Source organism: Antechinus flavipes, chromosome 2 (assembly GCF_016432865.1).
Source record: "Antechinus flavipes isolate AdamAnt ecotype Samford, QLD, Australia chromosome 2, AdamAnt_v2, whole genome shotgun sequence".
Taxonomy (NCBI): Eukaryota; Metazoa; Chordata; class Mammalia; order Dasyuromorphia; family Dasyuridae; genus Antechinus; species Antechinus flavipes.
The window spans coordinates 466,958,325-466,979,296 of NC_067399.1; the positions used below are offsets into that span (position 1 = coordinate 466,958,325).

Genomic DNA, 20,972 nt, shown 5'->3' on the forward strand with positions numbered 1-20,972 from the left:
TCTCCCTCTCCTCTTTTCTTCTGCTGTCTCTCCCAGGCTCCCACAGTCTGAGAGGACCACCGTTCACAAGAACCTTATCCTTGCTCTAGCGGCTGCTGAAGCCCTTCTCATGTTCAGCGAATGGGCAAAAGCCAAGAAGGTGGGCAGTCCTAACCTTGGAGGTGTGCGTATGAGTCAGAATATGGAACATGGGTCCTAACTAGACAGAGAAGGCTCTGGGTCTAAAATATCACTTCTCTTTCTCCTCCATCCTCCTTACCTCCTTAAGAAAAAAGAAGGAATAGAATGAGTATTTTTATTCTATAGATGGAAATCCAGAAGTCTAGGACAGTTTTACATTTTATATTTGTTCTGCAATCCACAAAAAAAAAAAATTAAAAATATAGCCTCATTTGTGTGTTTTCTCTACTACCAACTAATCAGAGTGCAAACATTAGTTCAAATCAAAGACATTTAATTTATAATAAAAGAAATAACTATTTCCCCATATATTCAGATATACATTCTCCCACGAGTACCACATCTTCATTGGGAGAGGATACACAAAAATAGGGTATATCCAAAGAAATCGTGTGGAAGAGCACATGTATCCCAGCAAGTGGAGCAGCTGGGGAGTGCAGTGGAGGGAGTGCTGGATCTCAAGTTAAGAAAACCTAAGTTCAAATCTGTCTTCAAACACTTACTGGCTATGTGACTGAGTGAGGTCACTTAAAAAAAAAATCTCTTTTTGCCTCAGTTTCCTCTTCTGTAAATTGGATAATAATAATGCCTACCTTACAGGATTGTTGGGAAGGTTAAATGAGATAATATCTGTAACAACCACAGGATGTGTTATTTTTTTTTGTTGTTTGATTGTGTCTGAGTTTGTGATCCCGTGGACCACAGCACTCCAGGCCCTCCTATCTTTCGTTATCTCTTGAAATCTGTCCGAGTTCATATTTTTCATTTCCATTATATCACCTGTTCATTTCATCCTCTGCCATTCCCTTTTCCTTTTGCCTTCAGTCTTTCCCACCATCAGAGGCTTTCCAGTGACTCCCATCTTCTCATTGTGTGGCCACAGTATTTTAGTTTCAGATTCATTTCCTGACCTTCCAGTGAATCGCCTGAATTAATTTCTTTAAATATTGACTTATTTGATCTCTCACCATAATTTGAAAATATCAGTTCTATGGCATCCAGCTTTTCTTATTGCCCAGCTCTCACAACAACACATTGCTTCTAAATACATAGTAACTATTATTATTAATTCATACCTCTGATGCTCTAGGATCTGTTAATTTCTCTCTGTGATGTCATCATACATGACTCTAAACGTCTCTGCTGCCATCTGCTGGTCTCCAGCTGCTTTGCATGCTTGCTTCACCTGTCACTGATGATTAAAATTAAAAGGACTCCGGCTCTCATTGATTGGCCAACAACCAATTGGCCAAGCCCCACTAGGTCCCTATTTGGGCCCTGATTGACTCAGAATGAATAGCAATTGCTTCCATTTTGCCCAGAAATCCTGATGGTTTCCCCCTCCCAGATTGATTGATTGATTGATTGATTTTTTGACTAGGTAAAAAAGGCTACTCTGGCTCCTTTCTTACCTAGCTTTAACCACTGAATGGGAATTGCCCCAGTCAAACTGAGACCTGCTGGCCTTAAAAAGGCCACGGTCTCCCCCTTCATCCAGGGCCACCTCCAGATACCCTGTATCTGGCCACTGGACCCAGATGAGTCTGGAAGAGAAAGTGAGGCAGGTGACTGCACAGAGATTCACTTGCATGCCGTGGCATCAACTCCCTGATGTCATGATCCTCTTCCAGAATGAAGGACAAATAACAAGAGCTAAAGGGACAACCTTTAACTCTTTTGTGATTTAAGTCCCAGCCAACTAGGTAGAGAAGGTATTTTTAGTTTGTCTTTTTAACTATTTCATCCAAAGTTATCCATTCATATTTACTCAGTCCAACTCAGATTATCTAAATTATAGCTCCCAAATTTCTTTAAATTCCTATTATATCTCTGGATTGCTGACCTGAAGATTCTTGAAATCATCCTGAGAATTCCACTTAAGAAATCTGCAAAGGACATATTTAACATATATAGGACTGCTTGCCATCTAGGGGAGGGGGTGGAGAGAGGGAGAAGAAAAATCGGAACAGAAGCAAGTGCAAGGGATAATGTTGTAAAAAAATTACCCTGGCACAGTTTCTATCAATAAAAAGTTATTATTAAAAAAAAAAAAAAGAAATCTGCAAAGAAGTAAAATTGGAGAATTTTTCCAACCTTCCTAATTGTTCCTAGCTGCCTCATCAAGATTGATAAGAATTGGTTAAAGCTGGTGAGCTCCATCCTACTTCTTCCTCACACATTTCACTCACTTCCGCAGAACAAACCATGTTATTCCCTATGTACTTTTGGAAATAATTGCCAATGCCATATCTCATCTGAACTTCCAAAAACCCTTGTAAGGGAAAGAAGGTAGCATATATTTTACAGATAAGGAAATTGAATAAAATTCAGAGATAGAAAGCAACTTACCCACAGTCACTCAGAATTAGTGGCGGTCAAGACAAAAACCCAGATCTTTTGACTTTCATTGTATCACTCATTCTGGTGAATCAACAGATCAGTTAATAAACATTGATTAAGTGCCTCCTATGTGAACCTATGTGAACCAGCTCCTGATGCAGCTGCTGGTTTTTAATAACATTTCTAACTGATAGCCACTTACTACCTTAAGGTTTACTAAATGTTTCACATATTTGATCTCTTTTGGTCCTCACAATTAGCCTTTGAGGTAGATGGTACAGAATATTATCATCTCTGTCTTATTGATAAAATTGAATCTCAGAGACATAAGTGGATTTACCAATGAAATAATAAAAGACAGAACCAGACCTTTTCCATATCCAGTGTTCTTTCCATATGTCATCATTTTTTTTAATCATGGAATGGTGGCCCTCTTATCTTCCATTTCTTTAGCTTTTTTACAGTTTCAAGGTGTTTTCCTCTTATTGTAACCTTGTGAAGTGGGAGGTGCTCTGTTGTCCCCATTTTATGGATCAAGAAACTGAGAGTCAGAGATGAGGAATGTCATTCCTTTGATCAAGGCTTCAGATTCTGAATCAGATTCCTGACTCGAGTCCCATGAGTGAGATGGAAAGGATTTCAAGATTTGAGGTGGTCCAAGATGTGGGAGATGATACATTGGCCCTTATACTTGCCCTTCCCGGTCCCAGGTGGTGTGCATGGTGCTGACAGCCTTCTTGCACCTCTTCTTCATGGCTGCCTTCACCTGGATGCTGGTCGAGGGGCTTCTGCTGTGGAGTAAAGTCGTAGCTGTCAACAAGAGTGAGGACGGGAGGATGAGATTTTACTACATGATAGGCTGGGGTAAGAATTGAGCTGTCCAAGAGGCCCGTAAGAACAGGGAGATGGGAGGAAGGTGAGGAGATCACTAGATTACATTATCACTTCAAACAATGATGTCTTAGGGATGAGCCTATATGAGGGACAGGCTGATATTTGGACCAAAATGTCATAGAGTGTTGGATTAGGAGTCAGAATATCTTAGTTCAAATCCCAGACTGAATATTTATTGTCTATGTGATCTTGGAAAAATGACATCTACCTTGGGTCCATTTTTGCTTTGGTCAAATAAGATCATTGGACTAGAAGGTCTCAAGTCTCTCTGAATTCTAAATCTCCACTAGGAATCCAGGGTTTTAACCACTACTCAATATTGCCTCTAATCTTGAACCTAAATTGAAATCAGGAATACATATGCACAAATTCTGTCTCTGATTCCCCGATCCAGACCCAAATTTTCTATTCCCCACACTCAGCTTCTCTCAAAATTCTCCTTATTTCACCCAGCAAAAGATAAAGGAGATCCCCCAAAGTGTCTAAGAAGTAGTCTGAAAAACTAAGGCTATTTGGTCTGAGATAACTGGGGAGAGAAGTTGGAAATGACTGTTAATATCTTGTTGGTCTTGATGGAATTGAGGGAATTAAGACAGGAAGTGGTTAATTATAGGAAACGAGTGAACTACACTGTGATTCAATTCTGGAGTTACCTCAATTCTCTTTCTAATTAATTGTGGGTCTAGTCCAATTTCTGTCTTGTGAGAAAACTTTGTCAATTGTAGGAATTAGGAGAAAACCTTATTGTATTGTATAGTTTGAACAATTCTTGTGTGGCTGAGAAACTGGACTACCTTTATCTGCTGCTTAGAAACCTTAATTAAGTTTTCTCACAATTATACATCTCAAGCAACTCATATGTCTTAACTGAAAACCGATCCTATGTTGATCAATCAGTTATTATCTTACAGACACTTAAGGGAGTGGGACACCTTTTTCAGAATTCAGGGAATTGCATTTGTTTGCTCTTCCCCTCTCAATTTAAATCCCTAATCTTTCATCCATTTAGGAATCAGATTATCTAATGTTTAATTATTTCTTTTTAATTAAGTGGCCTTATTTGTTAATTTTTAATGTGTAAAAGTCCATCTCCCCTTGTATTCGGTGTCCAGCTCCAAGCTGAAGAATGGACCTGGCGCATTCTTTCGTTAGGCAGTTGATATGTATTGCTTAAAAAGTTGGTATTCTTGGAAGGTCAAATTTTTGTTTCCTCAGTCATTTCATCATTCATCCATCATCTGTCTCTTTCTACAGGTCTCCCAGTGGTCGTTGTAGGTATCACTCTGGCTTTCTCCTTTGATGGCTATATGGCTGATCATCACTGCTGGCTTAGCTTGCGGAAAGGTGTCATCTGGGCTTTTGCAGGACCTGTCCTTTTTGTACTGACTGTGAGTGAGAGGCAGGGACAAGGGGAGTCCTGAGGGGAAGGCTCTGAAAATTGGGATTGGCCAGAAAGAGAATATTCAGTGAGATTTAAATGAAAAGGTTCCAGGAAATCCAAGAGAATGGTGGATCCTATGGGAATAGAAAGTAAGTTTGGAGGCTTAGATGAAATGTGGAGATCTGAAAGATCAGGGATAAAGTCTAGAGAAGAGGGACTGGAAGAGAACAGATTCTGAGGGGATAGGGGACAGATTTAGGAGAACTAGATTAGGGTCAAGAAAATTATAGGTCCTGAGGAGGCTGATAGGTTGGTTGTTTTTTTTTGTTTTTTGGGGGGTTTTTTGGTTTTTTTTTGGGAGGGGAGGAGTGAGAAAGAGAAAAGAGCTCCAGGGAAAAGGAGATAAGATCCAAATGGACAAAATCGGACTGTTATTTGGGTAGGTGGGTAGGAATACCTGGAGGTGAGTCCTGGGGGGTCTGGAGTATTGGAATTTGGAAGACTTGATAAAGAGTAGTTATTTTTTCCTCCCTAATAACAGCTTTTTATTTTCAAACTACATGTAAAGCTGTCTAGGAGAGGGGGTGAGAGGATGGAGGGAGAAAAAAATTGGAACACAAGATTTTGAAAATTTTTTGCATATATTTTGAAAATAAAAAGCTATTATTAAAAAATAAAATAAAAAAAGCAAATATAGTTTTCAACATTCACCCTTGCAAAACTTTGTGTTCCAAATTGTTCTCCCTCCCTTCCTCCTTCCCTTCCCTAGATAGCAAGTAATCCAATAAATGTATACATCTTCTATACATTAAATACTAATTCTTGATGGGAAGAGAGAAAGAAGGAACAGAAAGCAAGGCACTGAGAGAGAAAGCCAGAAGAAGGACCCAGGAAGGATAGAGAGAATAAATGTTGAACAAATAGGAGTATAACACATCCATTCTATACCTGGCCCCCAGGTGAATACCTTCATCTTGTTCCGAGTGGTGATAGTCACTGTGTCCAGTGCCCGGCGACGGTCTAGAATGCTGAGCCCCCAACATAGCCTGGAGAGGCAGATTGGAGTCCAGATATGGTAAAGGGCCATTGGGACCACCTATTGATGACTGGGCATCAAAGAGAAATTTTCAGTGACAATCTGAGTTTGATGGGGGAATACTCACGTTGATTGGTACATCTAACCTAAATCTATAGATCCCCAAGATGATACAGTAGATAGGATGCTAGGACTTGGAGTCAAGAAGACCCGGCTTCAAATTCTATCTCCACCCCTAGCTATGTAAATACAAACAGTGTCTCCGAGCTTGTTTCCTGGAGTGAAAAAATGGAGATAGTAATATCTGTATTCCTCAGGATATTGTTGTGAGGCTCAAATGAGCTGATGTATGCAACATATTTTACAAATATTTAAATACTGTGCATTAAATTAGAATCAGAAGGCTTCTACTTCATTCCTGTGTGACTTTAAACAAGTTCCTTTTTTTCCTCTAAGTAGAGAAGGAAGGAGCTGGAACCAGTTAGCCTCTGAGGCCCTTCTAGCTCTGGGTCTGTGACCCTATGAATATTTGAATGTGTCTGTGGATCATGTGGTGGATCTGTCCTATATCCCCCCAGTTCAGGAAAGAAACAAGGACACAGTCTGGAATAGAAGGCCCAAGCTGAGAGCTTCTCCCAAGTTGAGAACCTAAAGTGATAAGTAGGAAAGAAAGAGCTGCCAGCTAGATGGCCCAGTGCCAGGCCTGGAGTCTGGAAAACCTGAGTTCAAATCTGGACTCATACACTAGTTGTGTGGCTCTGGGCAAATTACTTAAACACTCTCTGCCTCAGTTTCCTCATTTGTAAAATGAGGATAATAATAGCACCAACTCCCCAAGGTTATTATGAGGATCAAATGATTTAACAATTGTAAAGCACTTCACGGTTCCTGATGTGGAATAAATACTATATAAATGTTAACTGTTATTATTTTTCCCAAATAATCCTTTGAAAGTTACTTAACCTTTCTGAAATCTGTTTCCCCATCTTGAAATGAGTATGCTATTCCTTTCACTACTTATTTCTTGAGGGGTATTTTTTATTTGTCTCTCTAAAAATAAATCTTAAAATAATATGGAAAGGAAAGGGTAAAGGAAAAAATCTTGTGTCACTTATGATAGAAGAGAAAAGATGGCACTTTTGGGTAGTGGGTACTGAAAGAAAGCTGGAACATTTTAGCCAGTCTGCCTTTGTTGAGCTGATAGAGAAGTGAAGGAGCAATATCATGGCCTAAATTTCCTTCCAAAAATAACTTCCTGAGAAGTTCTTGGAAAGAGAAATTTCTTCATTGTAAAAAGTAGTGTTTGTTTGGGATCTGCCTTGGGAGAGAGAGTGTTCTGAGTGAGGGGTGTAGGATTTATGGGGAAAATACATGCAAAGATAATTTTCAACATTCACCCTTGTGTTCCAAATTTTTCTCCCTCTGTCCCCCTCTCCCCGCTCTCTTAGACAGTGAGGAATCCAGCATAGGTTAAACATGTGCAAAACTTCTAAAAATATTTTCACATTTATCATGCTGCAAAGAAAAATCAGATTTAAAAAATGAGAGAAAAAACAAGCAAACAAAAAAAGGTGAAAATACTATATTGTGATCCATACTCAGTCTCCATAGTCCTCTCTCTAAATACAGAGGAGTCTCTCCATCACAAGTCTTTTGGAATTGGTCTGAATCATCTCACAGAATGATGTTTCACCAACCTTCCTGGTTGGTCCTATTTCCTGCTTATTATTCCTCTGCCCAAGAAGGCTCATTCTCACAATAATGTTTTTATTACAGAATAATGCTTTTAGTATGTTAACTAAAATACATACGATTACTAAGAAAATCAATTATATTGAAATTCATTTATCAAAAAAATTAAGTTTGTGTATTCTAGGTTCAGAACCCCTGGTTCTAATTCAATCTTTCCTTACCCTCTGCTCCCTATTTATTTTACAGGCAGAGAAAAGGGAACTCAATGCCCATGATCACATGACTGTTCATGACTATTCTATAGAGTGATGGGAAGATAAGACAGAAGTTGCCTTCCCTGTCCTTGGTCTTTATTAGAGGGGGATGGGAGCAGGGGCTTAGCTGTCCCTCTGGTGTGTCCCACCTTGGCTTCTGAACTGATGGGTTTTCTCTCCTTTTTTCCCCAGGGCAACAATCAAACCTGTGTTGGTGCTGCTGCCAGTTCTGGGCCTGACTTGGCTGGGTAGCATGCTGGCACACCTCAGCATGGCATGGGCATATGTGTCCATCATCCTCAACTCTTTCCAGGTACCCCGCCACTCAGGGAACACCAGAAGAAAAGCAGGATAGAGGGCCTGGGTCCAGCTCATCGGCCTTCCTGCACATTCAAACCCCTGTTTTCTCCTTATCATTCCTCTGCCCAAAGTATCCCATTACAGAAGGTAACTCAGAAGTCCAAGCAGAGGAGTCAGACTCCAGGATCGGTGTTGGCCCCACTATTGGTGACTGAGTAATGAGAGCCCTTTACATAGCAGCCTTAGAATTTGTAATATCCCAATCCAATGACCTTATTTTACAGATGGGTAAATTGAGGCCCAGAGGGAAAAATTATTTGCCCAAGGTCACCGTACTAGGAAATTTCAAAGGTGGGATTCAAACCCCACTTCAATTCTTTATTGAATTAAATCAAATCCTCTGGCTCCAAATTCAGGTCTTTTCCCACCTACTACTGCCTTTTTTGACTTTTCAGGAAACTCAAAAATAGGTTAAATCAGAAGATTTGGATTTAAACTCTCACACCAGACAATTACTGGCTATGTGGTCTTGAACAAGACATTTCACTTCTCTGAGCCCCAGTTTCTCCTTCTGTTAAAGTGAGTCAGAGTAGATGGCCCTGAGGTCTCTTCCAATTCTAAATCTATGATACTAAGTAATTATGTTACATACATTGTAGTACACGCTGTGTAACTTTAGGCAAGTCCCCACCCTTCTTTTAGCCTCATCTGTAAAATGGGGATATAATGCTTGTCCTCCTTACCTCATAGGACAACTATGTGGAAAGCGCTGTGTGAACTGTTATTGTGTAATCTTACCTTATAAGGTAGAGAAGCCCCAGTGGGACAGTGGGATGCTTGTGCATGGGTGTGTAGATTTCCAGAAGCCCTGTGTCTGACCCAGTCTAAGGTGGGAAGAAAGAAGGGGTTGGAGAGGGAGGGGGACAAAGTTCTCTGCTTCCAGGTTCTGTATATGGTCAGAAACATTCATCTGGTCTTTGAGGCCTGAGGAAGTGTCCAACCATATCCTCCAATAGAGCTCTTCTCACATGTTGCTCCACAGCGTCATTTCCTTGGAGTTCCAGGATCCATCTGCACTAACTCCATGAATCATCCATAGCCCCTACAAGACTATACTCAAAACTTTCTCCCCTTCTCCCTACCCAGTCCAGCTCTCAGCAACTGACCCTTGTCTTTTATTGGGAAAGAAGGAGAAATCTGATACTCATTCACACTAAGACTAAGTCTTTGTTTTCTCTCTCCCTGCCTAGCTCTGGCTATGTTTCTCTCATTTTATCTGTTTCCTTTCTCTGCCTAGTTCTCTCAGTTTCTTTTTTCCTTGTCTCTCCCTGTCCCTGGTATCTCCTTCTACTCAGCAGAGAAGCAGGCTTCATCTGAGGAAGACAATGGGAGGTGGGAAGCATCAGAGCACTCAGGATGTCCCCCAGTCTCTGGTACCCACTGGAGGTGCTCATTCCTGTTCTAGGGCTCTAGCTTCCTGATCAGACCTCTTCCTTAATTCTTCCTTCACTGGATAGTAGCAGGTGCTCAAGTCCCTCATTTTCGTAGCTACTGACTTTCTCCAAGCCCACCTTCTGTCGCTTTCTCCTTTACTTCCAATTATTCCCTTTCCCTATAGATTTCTGCCTCTCCTTGATTCTGTCTCAGTTTATGTATATGTCTGTGTGTTTTTCTTTTCCTTTCTCTTTTTTTGCATCTATCTTTCTCCAGGTAGGCCTGATGAGATCCTGATTAACTAGGTGGGGTTGGCAGACAAAGCCTAAAATACTGATAAGATTACTCCCTGATAGAGCAATCATCCCTGAAGTCAGGAGAACCTGAGTTCAAATATGTCCCTGGGCAAGTCACTTAACCCTCAGCAAAAATAAAAATTCCCTGAGGCAAGCAGAAAAGGGCATTGTTGGGGTTCAGTTCAGTCTTACAGTCCCATCCTTGTGGAGGTCTTGGGTAACCCCACCTACTTACCCAGGACCTCATCAGGCACTTCACTCAGTGCCTCTATATTTTTTATCTCTCTTTCCTCCCCTAGTCTCTCCTTTGCAATTCTATCTCTGCTTATTCCCTTCCAGTCTCTACTGTAGCTCATCTCAGATTCTCCATCTCTGTCTTTGCTTCTATCTCTGCTGATTGCAGTTTTTCTATCATCTTGTCTCTCATAAACTCACATGACCATTAGAGCTAGGAGGAAACTTGGGTCATCAAATTCAGAGTATTAAAGCATAAAATTGTGGTGGAATATAGAAAGTGAGGGCTGGAAAGGACTTTTGAACATGAACATGAATATAGACTTTAGGAGAAGAGGAAGGGAAGGGAAAAGAATAAGGCAAATAGTTAACTTGCCAGTCACACAGCTGGTAAGAGTTTGAAGCTGGATTTTAACGTAGGACTTAGTAAATTCCTTGAGAACCCAGCTTCTTAAACTGTAGTTCACAACCCACATGGGGACTTATAACTTAGTGTGGAGGTCATGAGATTTTATTACCAGTAAATGTTTGGTTTATATATCTGTCTTACATACCTATATACTCAGCGTCACATAAAAATTTCTCAGGTAAAAAGGGGGCTCACAAGTAAAAAAAGGCTTAAGAAGCCGTAATTTAGAACATACAAGGTTAGAGTTGGAAGAGTCCTTAAAACATAGACTATTACAATATAGACCTAGAAAGACTCTAGTAAACTTTAGTCCAATGGGTAAATCACAGCGGGTCTGAACTCCAGCGCTCACTGTGATGTCTGAGGCCACTAGGGGGCAAAATCTCCCAAAGGAAATGCCAACCTTGGTTTTTCTCGGGGAAAAGGGAGCTGGTATTCAGCAGTCACCACTCCCCCTGTTCAGCTTCCCCCTGAGCTGGCCTCCCACACCAGAAAGTGGCAGGCCCTGCCTCCCTGCCCACTCCTCCCTCCAGAAGCAGGTAGATTATCCCAAGTCCCCAAGCTGGGGTAATGATGCTTTAACTTTTTTGTGTTATGTCTCTAGGGGCTGTACATATTCCTGGTCTATGCTGTCTACAACAGTGAGGTGAGCGGCGGGGAAGGGTCTAGCAATGGGCACCTTAAGATTGCCTTTAGTGACTGAGAATGTGACTCAGTACCCTCCACCCCCAGCCCCAACTGGGTACCCCAAAGGGTCACAATGATGCAGTCCAGAGAAGGTAAGAATGAGGGGAACTAAGTCTGTAGAAGGAAAGGAAAATCTCAAAATCATGGAATCTTTGAGCTACAATCGTCCCAGCATCTGAGATCTTGAGTCTTGGAGGCCATTAAGACCGTGACCCACCCAAAGTAACTTGCACAGATAGCTGTGAGATTTCAGCCCAAGAGCCTACAACTCCAGAGCCAGTAGTCATCCAGTCCAGCCCCTAAGTAAGAGGAGTTTCCCCTGTCCGGCCTGACAAATGGTCATCTAGCCTCTACTAAGAATCTTCTGTGATGGGAAACCCATTATTACTGAGGTGGCCAGTGTCATGGTGGCACAACTCTGCTTGTTAGAAAAGTCATTCTTGTGTAGAGCTGAAATGTGCCTGGCACTCACTGCCGTCGTTCTGTTGTTGGGGACCAAGCAGAAAGAGTCTAATCCCTGCCCTTCACAGAAGCACTTGGTGGGTGCAGTGGCTGAGTGCTAGACCTAGAATCAGGAAGACCAGAGTTCAAATCTAACACTAGACATCACTAGCTGTGCGACCACATAAACTCTGTTTGCCTTAATTTCCTCAGCTGTAAAACAGAATAACAGCATCTCCTCATAAATAGCACTTAGCATATATAGTTCATTGTTCAGTGGTTTGAATCACCCCCAATCCTTCATGCCCCCATTTGGAATTTTCTTGGCAAAGATACAAAAATGGTTTGCTATTTCCTTCTCCGGCTCATTTTACAGATGAGGAAACTGAGGCAGACAGGGTTAAGTGACTTGGCTCAGGGTCACACAATTAGTGTCTGAAATTAGATTTGAACTCAGATCCTCCTGACTTGAGACTCACTGCACCACATGCTTGCCTCTTGGCATATAGTAGGTGCTATATAAATGCTTGTCCTCTTGTCTCATCCATGTGATACTCCTTCAAATATAGAGAGACAAAGACCCTGATTTTCCCTTCAGCTGGCTCCATTAAGTGGATTCTGATAGACTCTTAGGATCTGGGGCCAGAGTTTAGCTCCAGGGTTGTCTCTAAAGTCCAGCTAAATCAGGACCTGCTGCCCCGGCTTGAGACTGGTTCAATGCCCCTGGGACTGGTTCATGTCCTAATTCTATCCTGCACTAACTGTGGGATGTTGGGCAAGTCACTTTCTGGGTCTCAGCTTCTCCTCTGTAAAATGAGAAGGTTGGACCCTGTAGCTTGGACTTTCTCTAATTTCTGTGGTGATATTACCACGGGCCTCATCCCTGTTTCTTCTCTCACTTCCCATCCCAGGTTAGATTTGCCATACAGAGAATGAAGGAGAAGAAAAAAGCTCTCTTATTCACAGTAAGTACAGCATGTGAGATGCTGGGGGAAGGCAGAAGCTTCTTTTACCTCCCTATTGCTTTGCTGATCTCTATATTTTCTCCTACCTGTGTGATATAAATGGGATGTATTTGACAGTACTTTACATTAGCTGTGTCTCCCCTTTCCTTTAGGGGAGGCAGGGAACTTGGTATTAGGCAGTCTAACTCAGGGGCCCTTGCACACATAGCTCTGCTTTCTACTCACATCCCCCAACCTCTGGACTTCCAATTTACTATAGCCCTCTTAGCCATCCTTAGGGCAGACCCAAATCATCGAGGGATTTGTGACTTACAGAACTGTTCTCGGCCAATAAACTACTCATCCAGCCCAAGGAACGCGGCTCCCCAGGAGATGGAGAAAGGCATTCCTCCTGTTGTCAGCAGGACCTCTACCCCAGCCACAGCCATTTGGGCCCCATCCCAAGGGAACATTGTCCGCCAAGGTACCAGGTGGCCCCCTTTCCTTCTGATTGCAAGACCTAGGGCAAGTCATTGTGTCCTGTTATGTGATGTCCTTTCTCTGTCTCTCAAACTGAGACAATCATCTTCAGTATTTGACTAGTACTTTTCCCTTTTTAAAAATGCCTTAGATCCCAACTTCTTAGACTGTGGTTTGCGACCCCATATTGGGTTTCATAATTGAATGCAGAAGTCACAAAATCATGATTTATTATCAGTAAATGTTTAATTTGTATATCTATTTCATATGCTTATATACCCGTCATATAAAAATTTCTCAGGAGAAAAGGAATCACTGAAAAACTTTAAGAAATCCTGCCTTAGATTGATCCTTGAACCATCCCTATAGGCAGCATAGTAGAATGCTAGACAGCTAAAACAGTAGCAGAAGATTTGAGTTTAATAATAATAACAGTAACATCTATTTTCATGTTAAAGTTTGCAAACTACTTAGCAACTCTTGTGATTCTCACAAAATCCTGGAAGGGAGGTGCTAGTATTAGCCCCATTTTACAGATGAAGAAACTGAAGATGAGAGGTTAAATGACTCACCCAAAGTCAAAGAGTAGATGTCTAATACAGGATTTGAACTCATATCTTCCTGACTCAAAGTCCATCACTCTATCCACAGTATCACCAGTCTCTGACATTTAATAGTGGGATGGGCCAGAACAAGTCACTAAATTTTAACTGAGCCTTGGTCTCCTCATTTGTAAAATGGGGATAATAATTCTTGTACAGCCTAACACACTGAGTATTTGGAAGAATAATGTTTTGTAAATCATAACATATGCAAATGGAAATAATTTGGACTAAGCTGAAAAGGATCTTTAACAATAAAAGAGGTTGTTAGAGGTGGAACAGACCTTAGAAAACTAGAATAACTCCTATTTTTAATAGCACTTTAAAGCTTTTGATGGATTTTCTTCTCAGGATGACATTTTGGGTTCAGGCAGTATTATTAACACTTTATAGATTAGGAAACTGATGATACTTAGCAGGGAAGCTTAATTTAAATAATGACAATAATAACAATTAATAAGCTTATATTGCTTTAAGGTTTGATCCTTATCACAACCTGGGAGGTTAACTCCAGATTGTCTAATTCTGATCTTCTTCCACATTGTTGAGCTCTCTCTTAATTAAACTGTTAGAACTGGGAGGAGCCTTAGAAAAGATGGGTGCAGAATCAAAGAAATGAGGAGCAGCCATTTACTAGAATGGGGTATTCTGGGAAGGGACAATCATTTTTTCATTGGCTTGAAAGTTCAGTGGCACAAATAAGGAAGGTGACTTGTCCTCCATCAGTGTCTAAGATTTGGTGGTTTATTTTGTTGAATCGGTTTTCAGTCATGTCCAATTCTTTGTGACACCTTTTGGGATTTTCTTGGCAAAGATACTGGAGTGGTTTGCCATTTCCTTCTGCAGCTTGGTGGTTTGGGGGCTCCATTAAAGCCAAACTTTAGCACTACTGTTGTTGTTTTTGTAAAACTCTAGGGAATCTCGGTGCCAAAATCCCAGTGGGTATTTCATCCATCATGTCATCGAAGAAGTCAGTAAGTAGCCTTTGGACTTGGTGTTTGGGGATGGGAGCATTCTCTGAAGCCCTGAACTAGGATGGAGGAGCTGATACAGATCCCGAGATGCCTTGGGGCCCCAGGGACTCATCATAAAATTCCATCACTAAAAAGGACCCTTGGGACCTTGAATGTCAGAACTGAAAGATACATAAAAACATGAAATGTTCAGGCTGAGAGGGAGCTTGAAGCATAAACCATCAGAACTAGAAGAGATCTTGACTGTTAGAACATAGGACATAGGTCGTTTGAGATGGAAGGGACCTTATAGACCATTGAATTCAATGTTTTCAGTCTAAAGCTAAGAAAATGGGGAGCCCAAAGTCACAATGAGTCAAAGACAGAGATCTGGGGCTGGAACCCCATAGTCTGATTTGTGTACTGCTCTTTTCACTGTATTAAAGCTGCCTCTAGCCCCTGGGTCTAACCTGGGCTATCCCAACACTGGGGCATGCTTTTACTGTCCAGCACAGAAAGCGGAATGAAAACGATTGGAAAGGTAGAGCCCTGATCAGATGGTCAGTCCACTGGAGGCTCCCCCATTCCCTTTTGAACCTCTGATGGACCGGCTAAGGCTCACCACCTGGACCCCACCAGGCTAGAGGAGTTTTCAGCCATTGGGGCTGAGTAGGCAGCTGGGCATTCAGTTACTGGGCAGAATAGCCCCGAGGGAGGTGCTAGCTGGGAGATGAGCCAGGGGACATGATTTCTGAGCCCGGGAGCATTAATCTCCACATGGTGTCTGAATGCCAAGGCCAAGAGACGGAGGGAGGCTGAGAGATCGAATCAGTTTGTTGCTGGGCTGGTGTTGGAGGGGAGGAGGGAGATGAGGAAACCATTTCATAACAGCTGCAGCTGTTGGGAAAGGGGTGGGGGTGGGCAGTCAGTCCCTGATCTGGTCCAGGAGAAGCCAACTTTACTAAAAGGGGGTCCCATTCTCCCTCCCACACCCCTCAGTGTTCCAGGAAGGGAGGAATCCCAAGTCATACATTGTCATCTAGTCTAACATTGTCACTTTACAGATGGAGAAACGGAGTCCCAGGGATGAGGAAGGTCACAAGAAAAAAACAGTGAGCCCCTTCCCACAGACCCCTAATTTCTGAGTCCTTGAAGAATCCATGTGGTAGGGAGGAAGGAAGAAAGGACTGAGTTGAGAAGAGCTGGATTGGGAAATGGAGGGCAGATTAGGGACAGACACAGGATGACAGAATATTGAGAGGACAGAAAAAGAATTGAATTGAGTGATAAGAAAGGGGAAGGCTTTTCTGGAAAAGGTGGAGGGGGCCCTGGCCAAGGACAATTCCTGGGTAGAATTTAGATGGGGAAACTGAGCACAAAATCCCCATGGTTGCCCCTGGTTTGGGACGTGCTAGTAACCCTGTCTTTGATTTTCATCCTGTTTTCAGGCAGTGGAGTTGACAGCCTTCAAATCCTCAGGTATGAAATGGGAGGAGGCAGAGACAAAAACCTTACAGAGGTCTGGGGTCTGGAGGCTGGAGAATAAGTGACCTAGGGCCAGAGCTCAGAATGGGGCAAACCACTCTGCCCTGGAGCTCAGCAACAGCTCCCTACCCCCACTCTAGCCCTGGAAATTCTGGGGTGATTCAGAAAGGAGCCTAATCTGAGGAATCAGAGCTCTCCCTACCACTCTCTCCATCTTGTCCCCTCCCCCCTCCAATTCCTGTCCCCCCTCAAAGCCTCCTCTATGTAGTTTCATGCAACAGATTTCACCATTAGACCTTTATTCCTTTAGCTTAGTGCTTTGTCCCTCTGAAGAAGGTTCAGTTGGTGATTCCTTAGTTGATTGGTCCCTTTCCAGAAAGCAGGATTTGTTTTAGGGGACTTTTGTGGGAAAGGCAAGGAGAAGACCCTGGGAACCTTGTGGCTGATAAGAGTGGGTGAGGAAAATGACTGAAGTGGGGTGGGGGGTAAAAAGGGAGAGGGGAAAAAAGAGTCTAAACTTGAAGAAGATAAACAAAGCAGTTTTGAGTCTGGCTGCCTTGGCCCCACCATGCCCCTTTCTTTCTCCCCTTCTGCTATTTCCTCCCCTCCCCATGCTCTCCTCCCACAAAAGCAGGAGATCTCATCTCCCCCTCCCACCTGCCCCCCCTTGTCACCAAACACAAGACCTCCCTGCTCTCTACTCTTCCCACTATACTATTTCCCTATGGATAGGAGGCCCTCCTTTCCCTTTACCCCCATCCCTCAAAATTCAGAGATGCCTTTTTTCTCCTCCCACCTCCCTAGCCTCTCCCTGCTCAAAAGCAGAAGGTCTTTCTTCCTTCATTCCACCTCCCCCCAAGCCCAAAGGCGGGAGATGAGTCTCCTTGGACTGACACAAGAACCACTTATCCACCTGCTCCCAGTTTTCCTTTCTTGGTCTTCCCCCTCCCCCCCTTCCTACAGTAGCCCCTGAATCCAGAGGTGGCCCAGGTGGAAGAGGATATTCAGAGCTGGTAGGGTGCTATCCTGTTGCCTCCCCCCAGGAAAAAAAGGCAGCCCTCTGCAGTGGGGAGGACTGTGGCTGAATCTGACGCTGAGGGGGAATGAAAGTGGGGAGGAAGCGGGGGGGGGGGGGGTGTAGAACCATGACATAGCCCCTCCCCAGTCCCCTGTAGCTATCTGCTTGCATCTGTTTGCCCCTGATGCACATCACTTGCAGTATTGTGGGTTCTATGCATGATACCCAGATATTTTTGCATAGATATATAGACATATAATTACCTTTCCAGTCATCTGTGCCCCCCACCCCCACCCCAGGTTAACTAAACAAGCCCATGTCCTAGATAAATCCGGAGAATTTACTGTCCTAAGCCATTCCGTATAGCAAGGTCACTATCATTTATCTCCCAGGGAATTGTCAACTTCTGAGAAGAGCTCACACTTTCCCCTCACCCCCTTCTCTACCATTCTCCCCTTCCCCCATCCCCGTCCTAAGGACAAAGAGAAGAAGAGGAGAGAAGGGGGAATCCTAGAATGTCAGCATTGCTGTTACAGAGAGTTGGAGCTGGATTATCCTTTAGAGCCCAAAACATGGATTGTAAGAATCAGAAAGAACCTTAGAACAGAAAACATTCATTATTAGGCACCTACCTCCCCATCCCACCCCCACAATCACCAGCTCCATAATGATGGCTGTTCTTCATAACTCCATCAACTTTTAGCCCTTTTTTGAACCCCGAACTCCTAAGCTTAAGAGATCCACCAGTCCCGTCCTCCCAAGTTGTGAGATAACGTGTGTGTGTTTGGGGGCCAGACACCCCATTTTACAGAGAAACTACTGAGAGGGAGAATAATGTGCCCCCAAACACATAACTATTTGGTAGCAAAAGGAAGGTCTCTGCTGGAACTGTTGAATCTGATGAATCTCAGAGTTGGAAGGGACTCCAGAGAGTACCTAGTCTAATCCTGTCTGAAAAAACGTGCCTTCTCCAGTCTCCTCACTGAGTGGTCTCCCATGAGAAGATCTCCACAGATGATTCTTCACTGACTTAACGGCCATTCGTGTCACTTTGGGGCAACTTGACTCCAAAGGTAGCGCCTCCAGTTGTTAGGTCCAACTGCAACATTGCGACTTTCTTCCAGGGAGCTGAGTTACTAGTGGCTGATTTTGGAAGGCCTCTTACCCTTACAGATGACTGACATTTCATTTTCCAGAGAAGGGGAAGAGGACCAGAGACTGAATCCCTTGCCTGGTGTCCCACAGTCAGAAATGAGCAGAGACAAGCATCAAAGCTAGTTTTCTCCATTTTCCACTATTTCACAGGAACTCTCTAGTTTTGCATCTGACAAAAAGTCATCAGAATTCCCCCTCCCTCAAGTCTTCTCTTTTCCTGGCTAAATCCCTCCAGTTCCACCAATAGCATAGTGCTTTCAACATCTTAGCCATCCTCTTGTGGATAATCTCTTACTTGACAGGGTTCTTTATAAAACATAGCACCAAGGACTGAACACAGTACTCTAGAATCCAGTACTAAGACTGGATGGAAAGGAAACAGCCTGCCAGTTGGAGCTAGGGGATCTGAGTTCAAATCCTACATAATTGGGAAAAGGTGACCTTGGTCACTCCAGGTCACTTCATCTCTCCAGGCTTCAGTTTTCTTCATTTGAAAAATGAAGGGATTGAAGAAGATCTTCCAACACTAAAGTTAGGATCCCATTCTGGCCACCACATATTTATTAAAGTAGTCTAAGATCAAATTGACTGCATAATGGATGGTAAGTTTCCTTGGAAGCAGGAAGATCTGGATTTAGAATCTGCTTCTAGCTGTGTGACCTTGTATAAGTCATCTAACTTCTCAATACCCGCAAGCAGCTCTCTAAAACTACAGATCATAAAGAAGTTCTTTCCTAGAAGCTTCCTAAACTGATTTAATAACAGGTTCCATATTAAATTAATAATTTTTAAAAGTCTCAATGAGACTGTTTGACTGCCATGTCATACTGTTAACTCATGTCCAGCTTGAGGGTCATTAAAGCCCTCCAATCTTTTACACACAAACTATTGACAACTTACATTTTCTCCATCCTGTTCCATTGTCCCCTCTACTTTTAATATTCTAAAGTCCCATCCAACTCTTACATTCCATATTACAGCAGTCCATTGTTCTAAGATCCTTTTCATCTCTAACACTTTGCCAGAAATGGTCCTCATGTGTCTTATCCTTTCCCTTAGAAGCAAAGGCTAGTATGGACAAGGAGGGGAGGAAGAGCCGATGAATTTAATAGGGGACAGAAACAGAGGGAAGCAGTGGCCCTTTGGTGGGGGGTGGGGGGGAGAGAGAGAAAGGTCATATTGTCCAGGAAAGAAGGCATAGCCCATAGCTTGTAGAGTTACTGTATGGCTCGTCCTTCACCTTACACACCTTGTTCCAGTCTGGTCCCTGGGCAGGTATTGCAGGGGGAAACATGCCCTTCCCTGGACTCTTCCAGTCCCATGGATTTCCTCTTCCTTCCCCTTAGCCCTCCACAACCCCTCAAGGTTCATTTTCAAGTGCCAGGACCCAAGATGACCACCTACCCCCTATCGCCCCCCACGGTTTTTTCTTCCTTTTCCTCTGAGGCAAGAATGAACTCAGAGTTTCCTCCCTTCCTCCCCTCCCCACCTCCAACTCCTGTGACATAAGCCTTGTCTTAACAAACAAGGGATGCCAGCAGCTCTGGCTCCTTCTTGGCTTCAAGTGATTTCTGCATTGTTTCCTGGGGATAATTTCATTATCCTCAGTGAATGCACGTTGCTAAGCCATGCATAGCAACATGGAGTGAGCTTCTCCCTGACTCCAGGAGGGTGCTACCCTGCCCAGCAGGGCCCAGCCCCCTAGGAGAAACAGGGAAAGTAGCCCCAGGAGATACACCCCCCCCCTTCTGGGAACAGGTGCCTCCCACCCCCCTCAGGAAAACAGTTTTGTCTCCTACCACAGCCCTTCTCTCTCATTTCAAAAAAAAAAAAAAAAAAAAGACCTCCTTCCCAGCAGAAAGTCAGAATACCTTCACCCTGCTAGGGAAAAATGCTACCCACCACAGGGCCTACCTGTGATCTGGTTCTTTCGCCTGCTAAAAGTCTGAAGGTACTCTATTCCTCCCATCCCCAGGAAAACAAGCTTTCCCAGCCCTCAAAGAATAATATATCAGAAAGGTCAATCTCTGTCCAAAAAAAAATCTGGCCAATACCTCCATCACCAGTCTACCACCCTCATGCCCCTCCCAGCCAAATGTCTCTAAGGATTTAGATCCTCCTATCTCCCAGAACCACGCCCTTTCCCCTACCAGTCAGTCAACTAGCATTAAGCATCCCTTAGGTGCTAGGAAGTGCTAAGTGCAGAAGCAGCCAGATTTGCCCTATCTTCTCCTCCCTTTCCCTGAAAAAAGCCTTATTTTCTCTCTACTAGCCTATACTTAGCCATAGAGGCAGAATTTGAAGGAATATACTTGGGAAAATTCTGAACCCTTCTTGTAGAAGCTAAAGCATTAGGTGGCAGATGAAATGGGCATGTGTAAAGATCCCTTGCCCTCCACTCCTTCCTTTCCCTTCTCTGTTCTCTCTTTCCAGTGGATGTAGAGCATCAGTAGGTAACCAGTTCCACCTTCAGAACTAGGCTTAATTCCTCACCAACAGTCTCTGGTCTGTGCTCAGGTTTCTAGGGAAAGTGTCAACATGTGACCCTAACAGAACTTGTGAAGCCCTTAGAGAAGGTTCCCTGCCCATCGTGCCAGTCTTGGGCCAAGCTTTCGGATGTACATCCTGGAAATAAGCACTCCACCCCCAGCCCAGAGGAAGAACTTGGCCAGCACCTGAAGGACATGGGCCTTGCACAGAGGAGGCCTGAAATAAACATTTGTTGACTTGAATGGTGGCACTGAATTGAATGGAATA

At 43.3% G+C, this 20,972-nt stretch overlaps 1 protein-coding gene across 1 annotated transcript in view; it reads left to right on the forward strand.

Moving 5' to 3' along the window:
• ADGRD2 (adhesion G protein-coupled receptor D2) overlaps window positions 1-20,972 on the forward strand; it is a 48,291-nt gene extending 27,319 nt beyond the window's left edge. Inside the window, exons 16-27 of the mRNA XM_051973743.1 lie at window positions 37-139; window positions 3,231-3,384; window positions 4,669-4,802; window positions 5,755-5,870; window positions 7,970-8,090; window positions 11,055-11,096; window positions 12,490-12,543; window positions 12,859-13,006; window positions 14,520-14,578; window positions 15,622-15,669; window positions 16,006-16,036; window positions 20,733-20,972. Coding sequence (XP_051829703.1) covers window positions 37-139; window positions 3,231-3,384; window positions 4,669-4,802; window positions 5,755-5,870; window positions 7,970-8,090; window positions 11,055-11,096; window positions 12,490-12,543; window positions 12,859-13,006; window positions 14,520-14,578; window positions 15,622-15,669; window positions 16,006-16,036; window positions 20,733-20,740 — 1,018 coding nt within the window. The 3' untranslated portion in view covers window positions 20,741-20,972. The remainder of the gene's footprint in view (window positions 1-36; window positions 140-3,230; window positions 3,385-4,668; window positions 4,803-5,754; window positions 5,871-7,969; window positions 8,091-11,054; window positions 11,097-12,489; window positions 12,544-12,858; window positions 13,007-14,519; window positions 14,579-15,621; window positions 15,670-16,005; window positions 16,037-20,732) is intronic.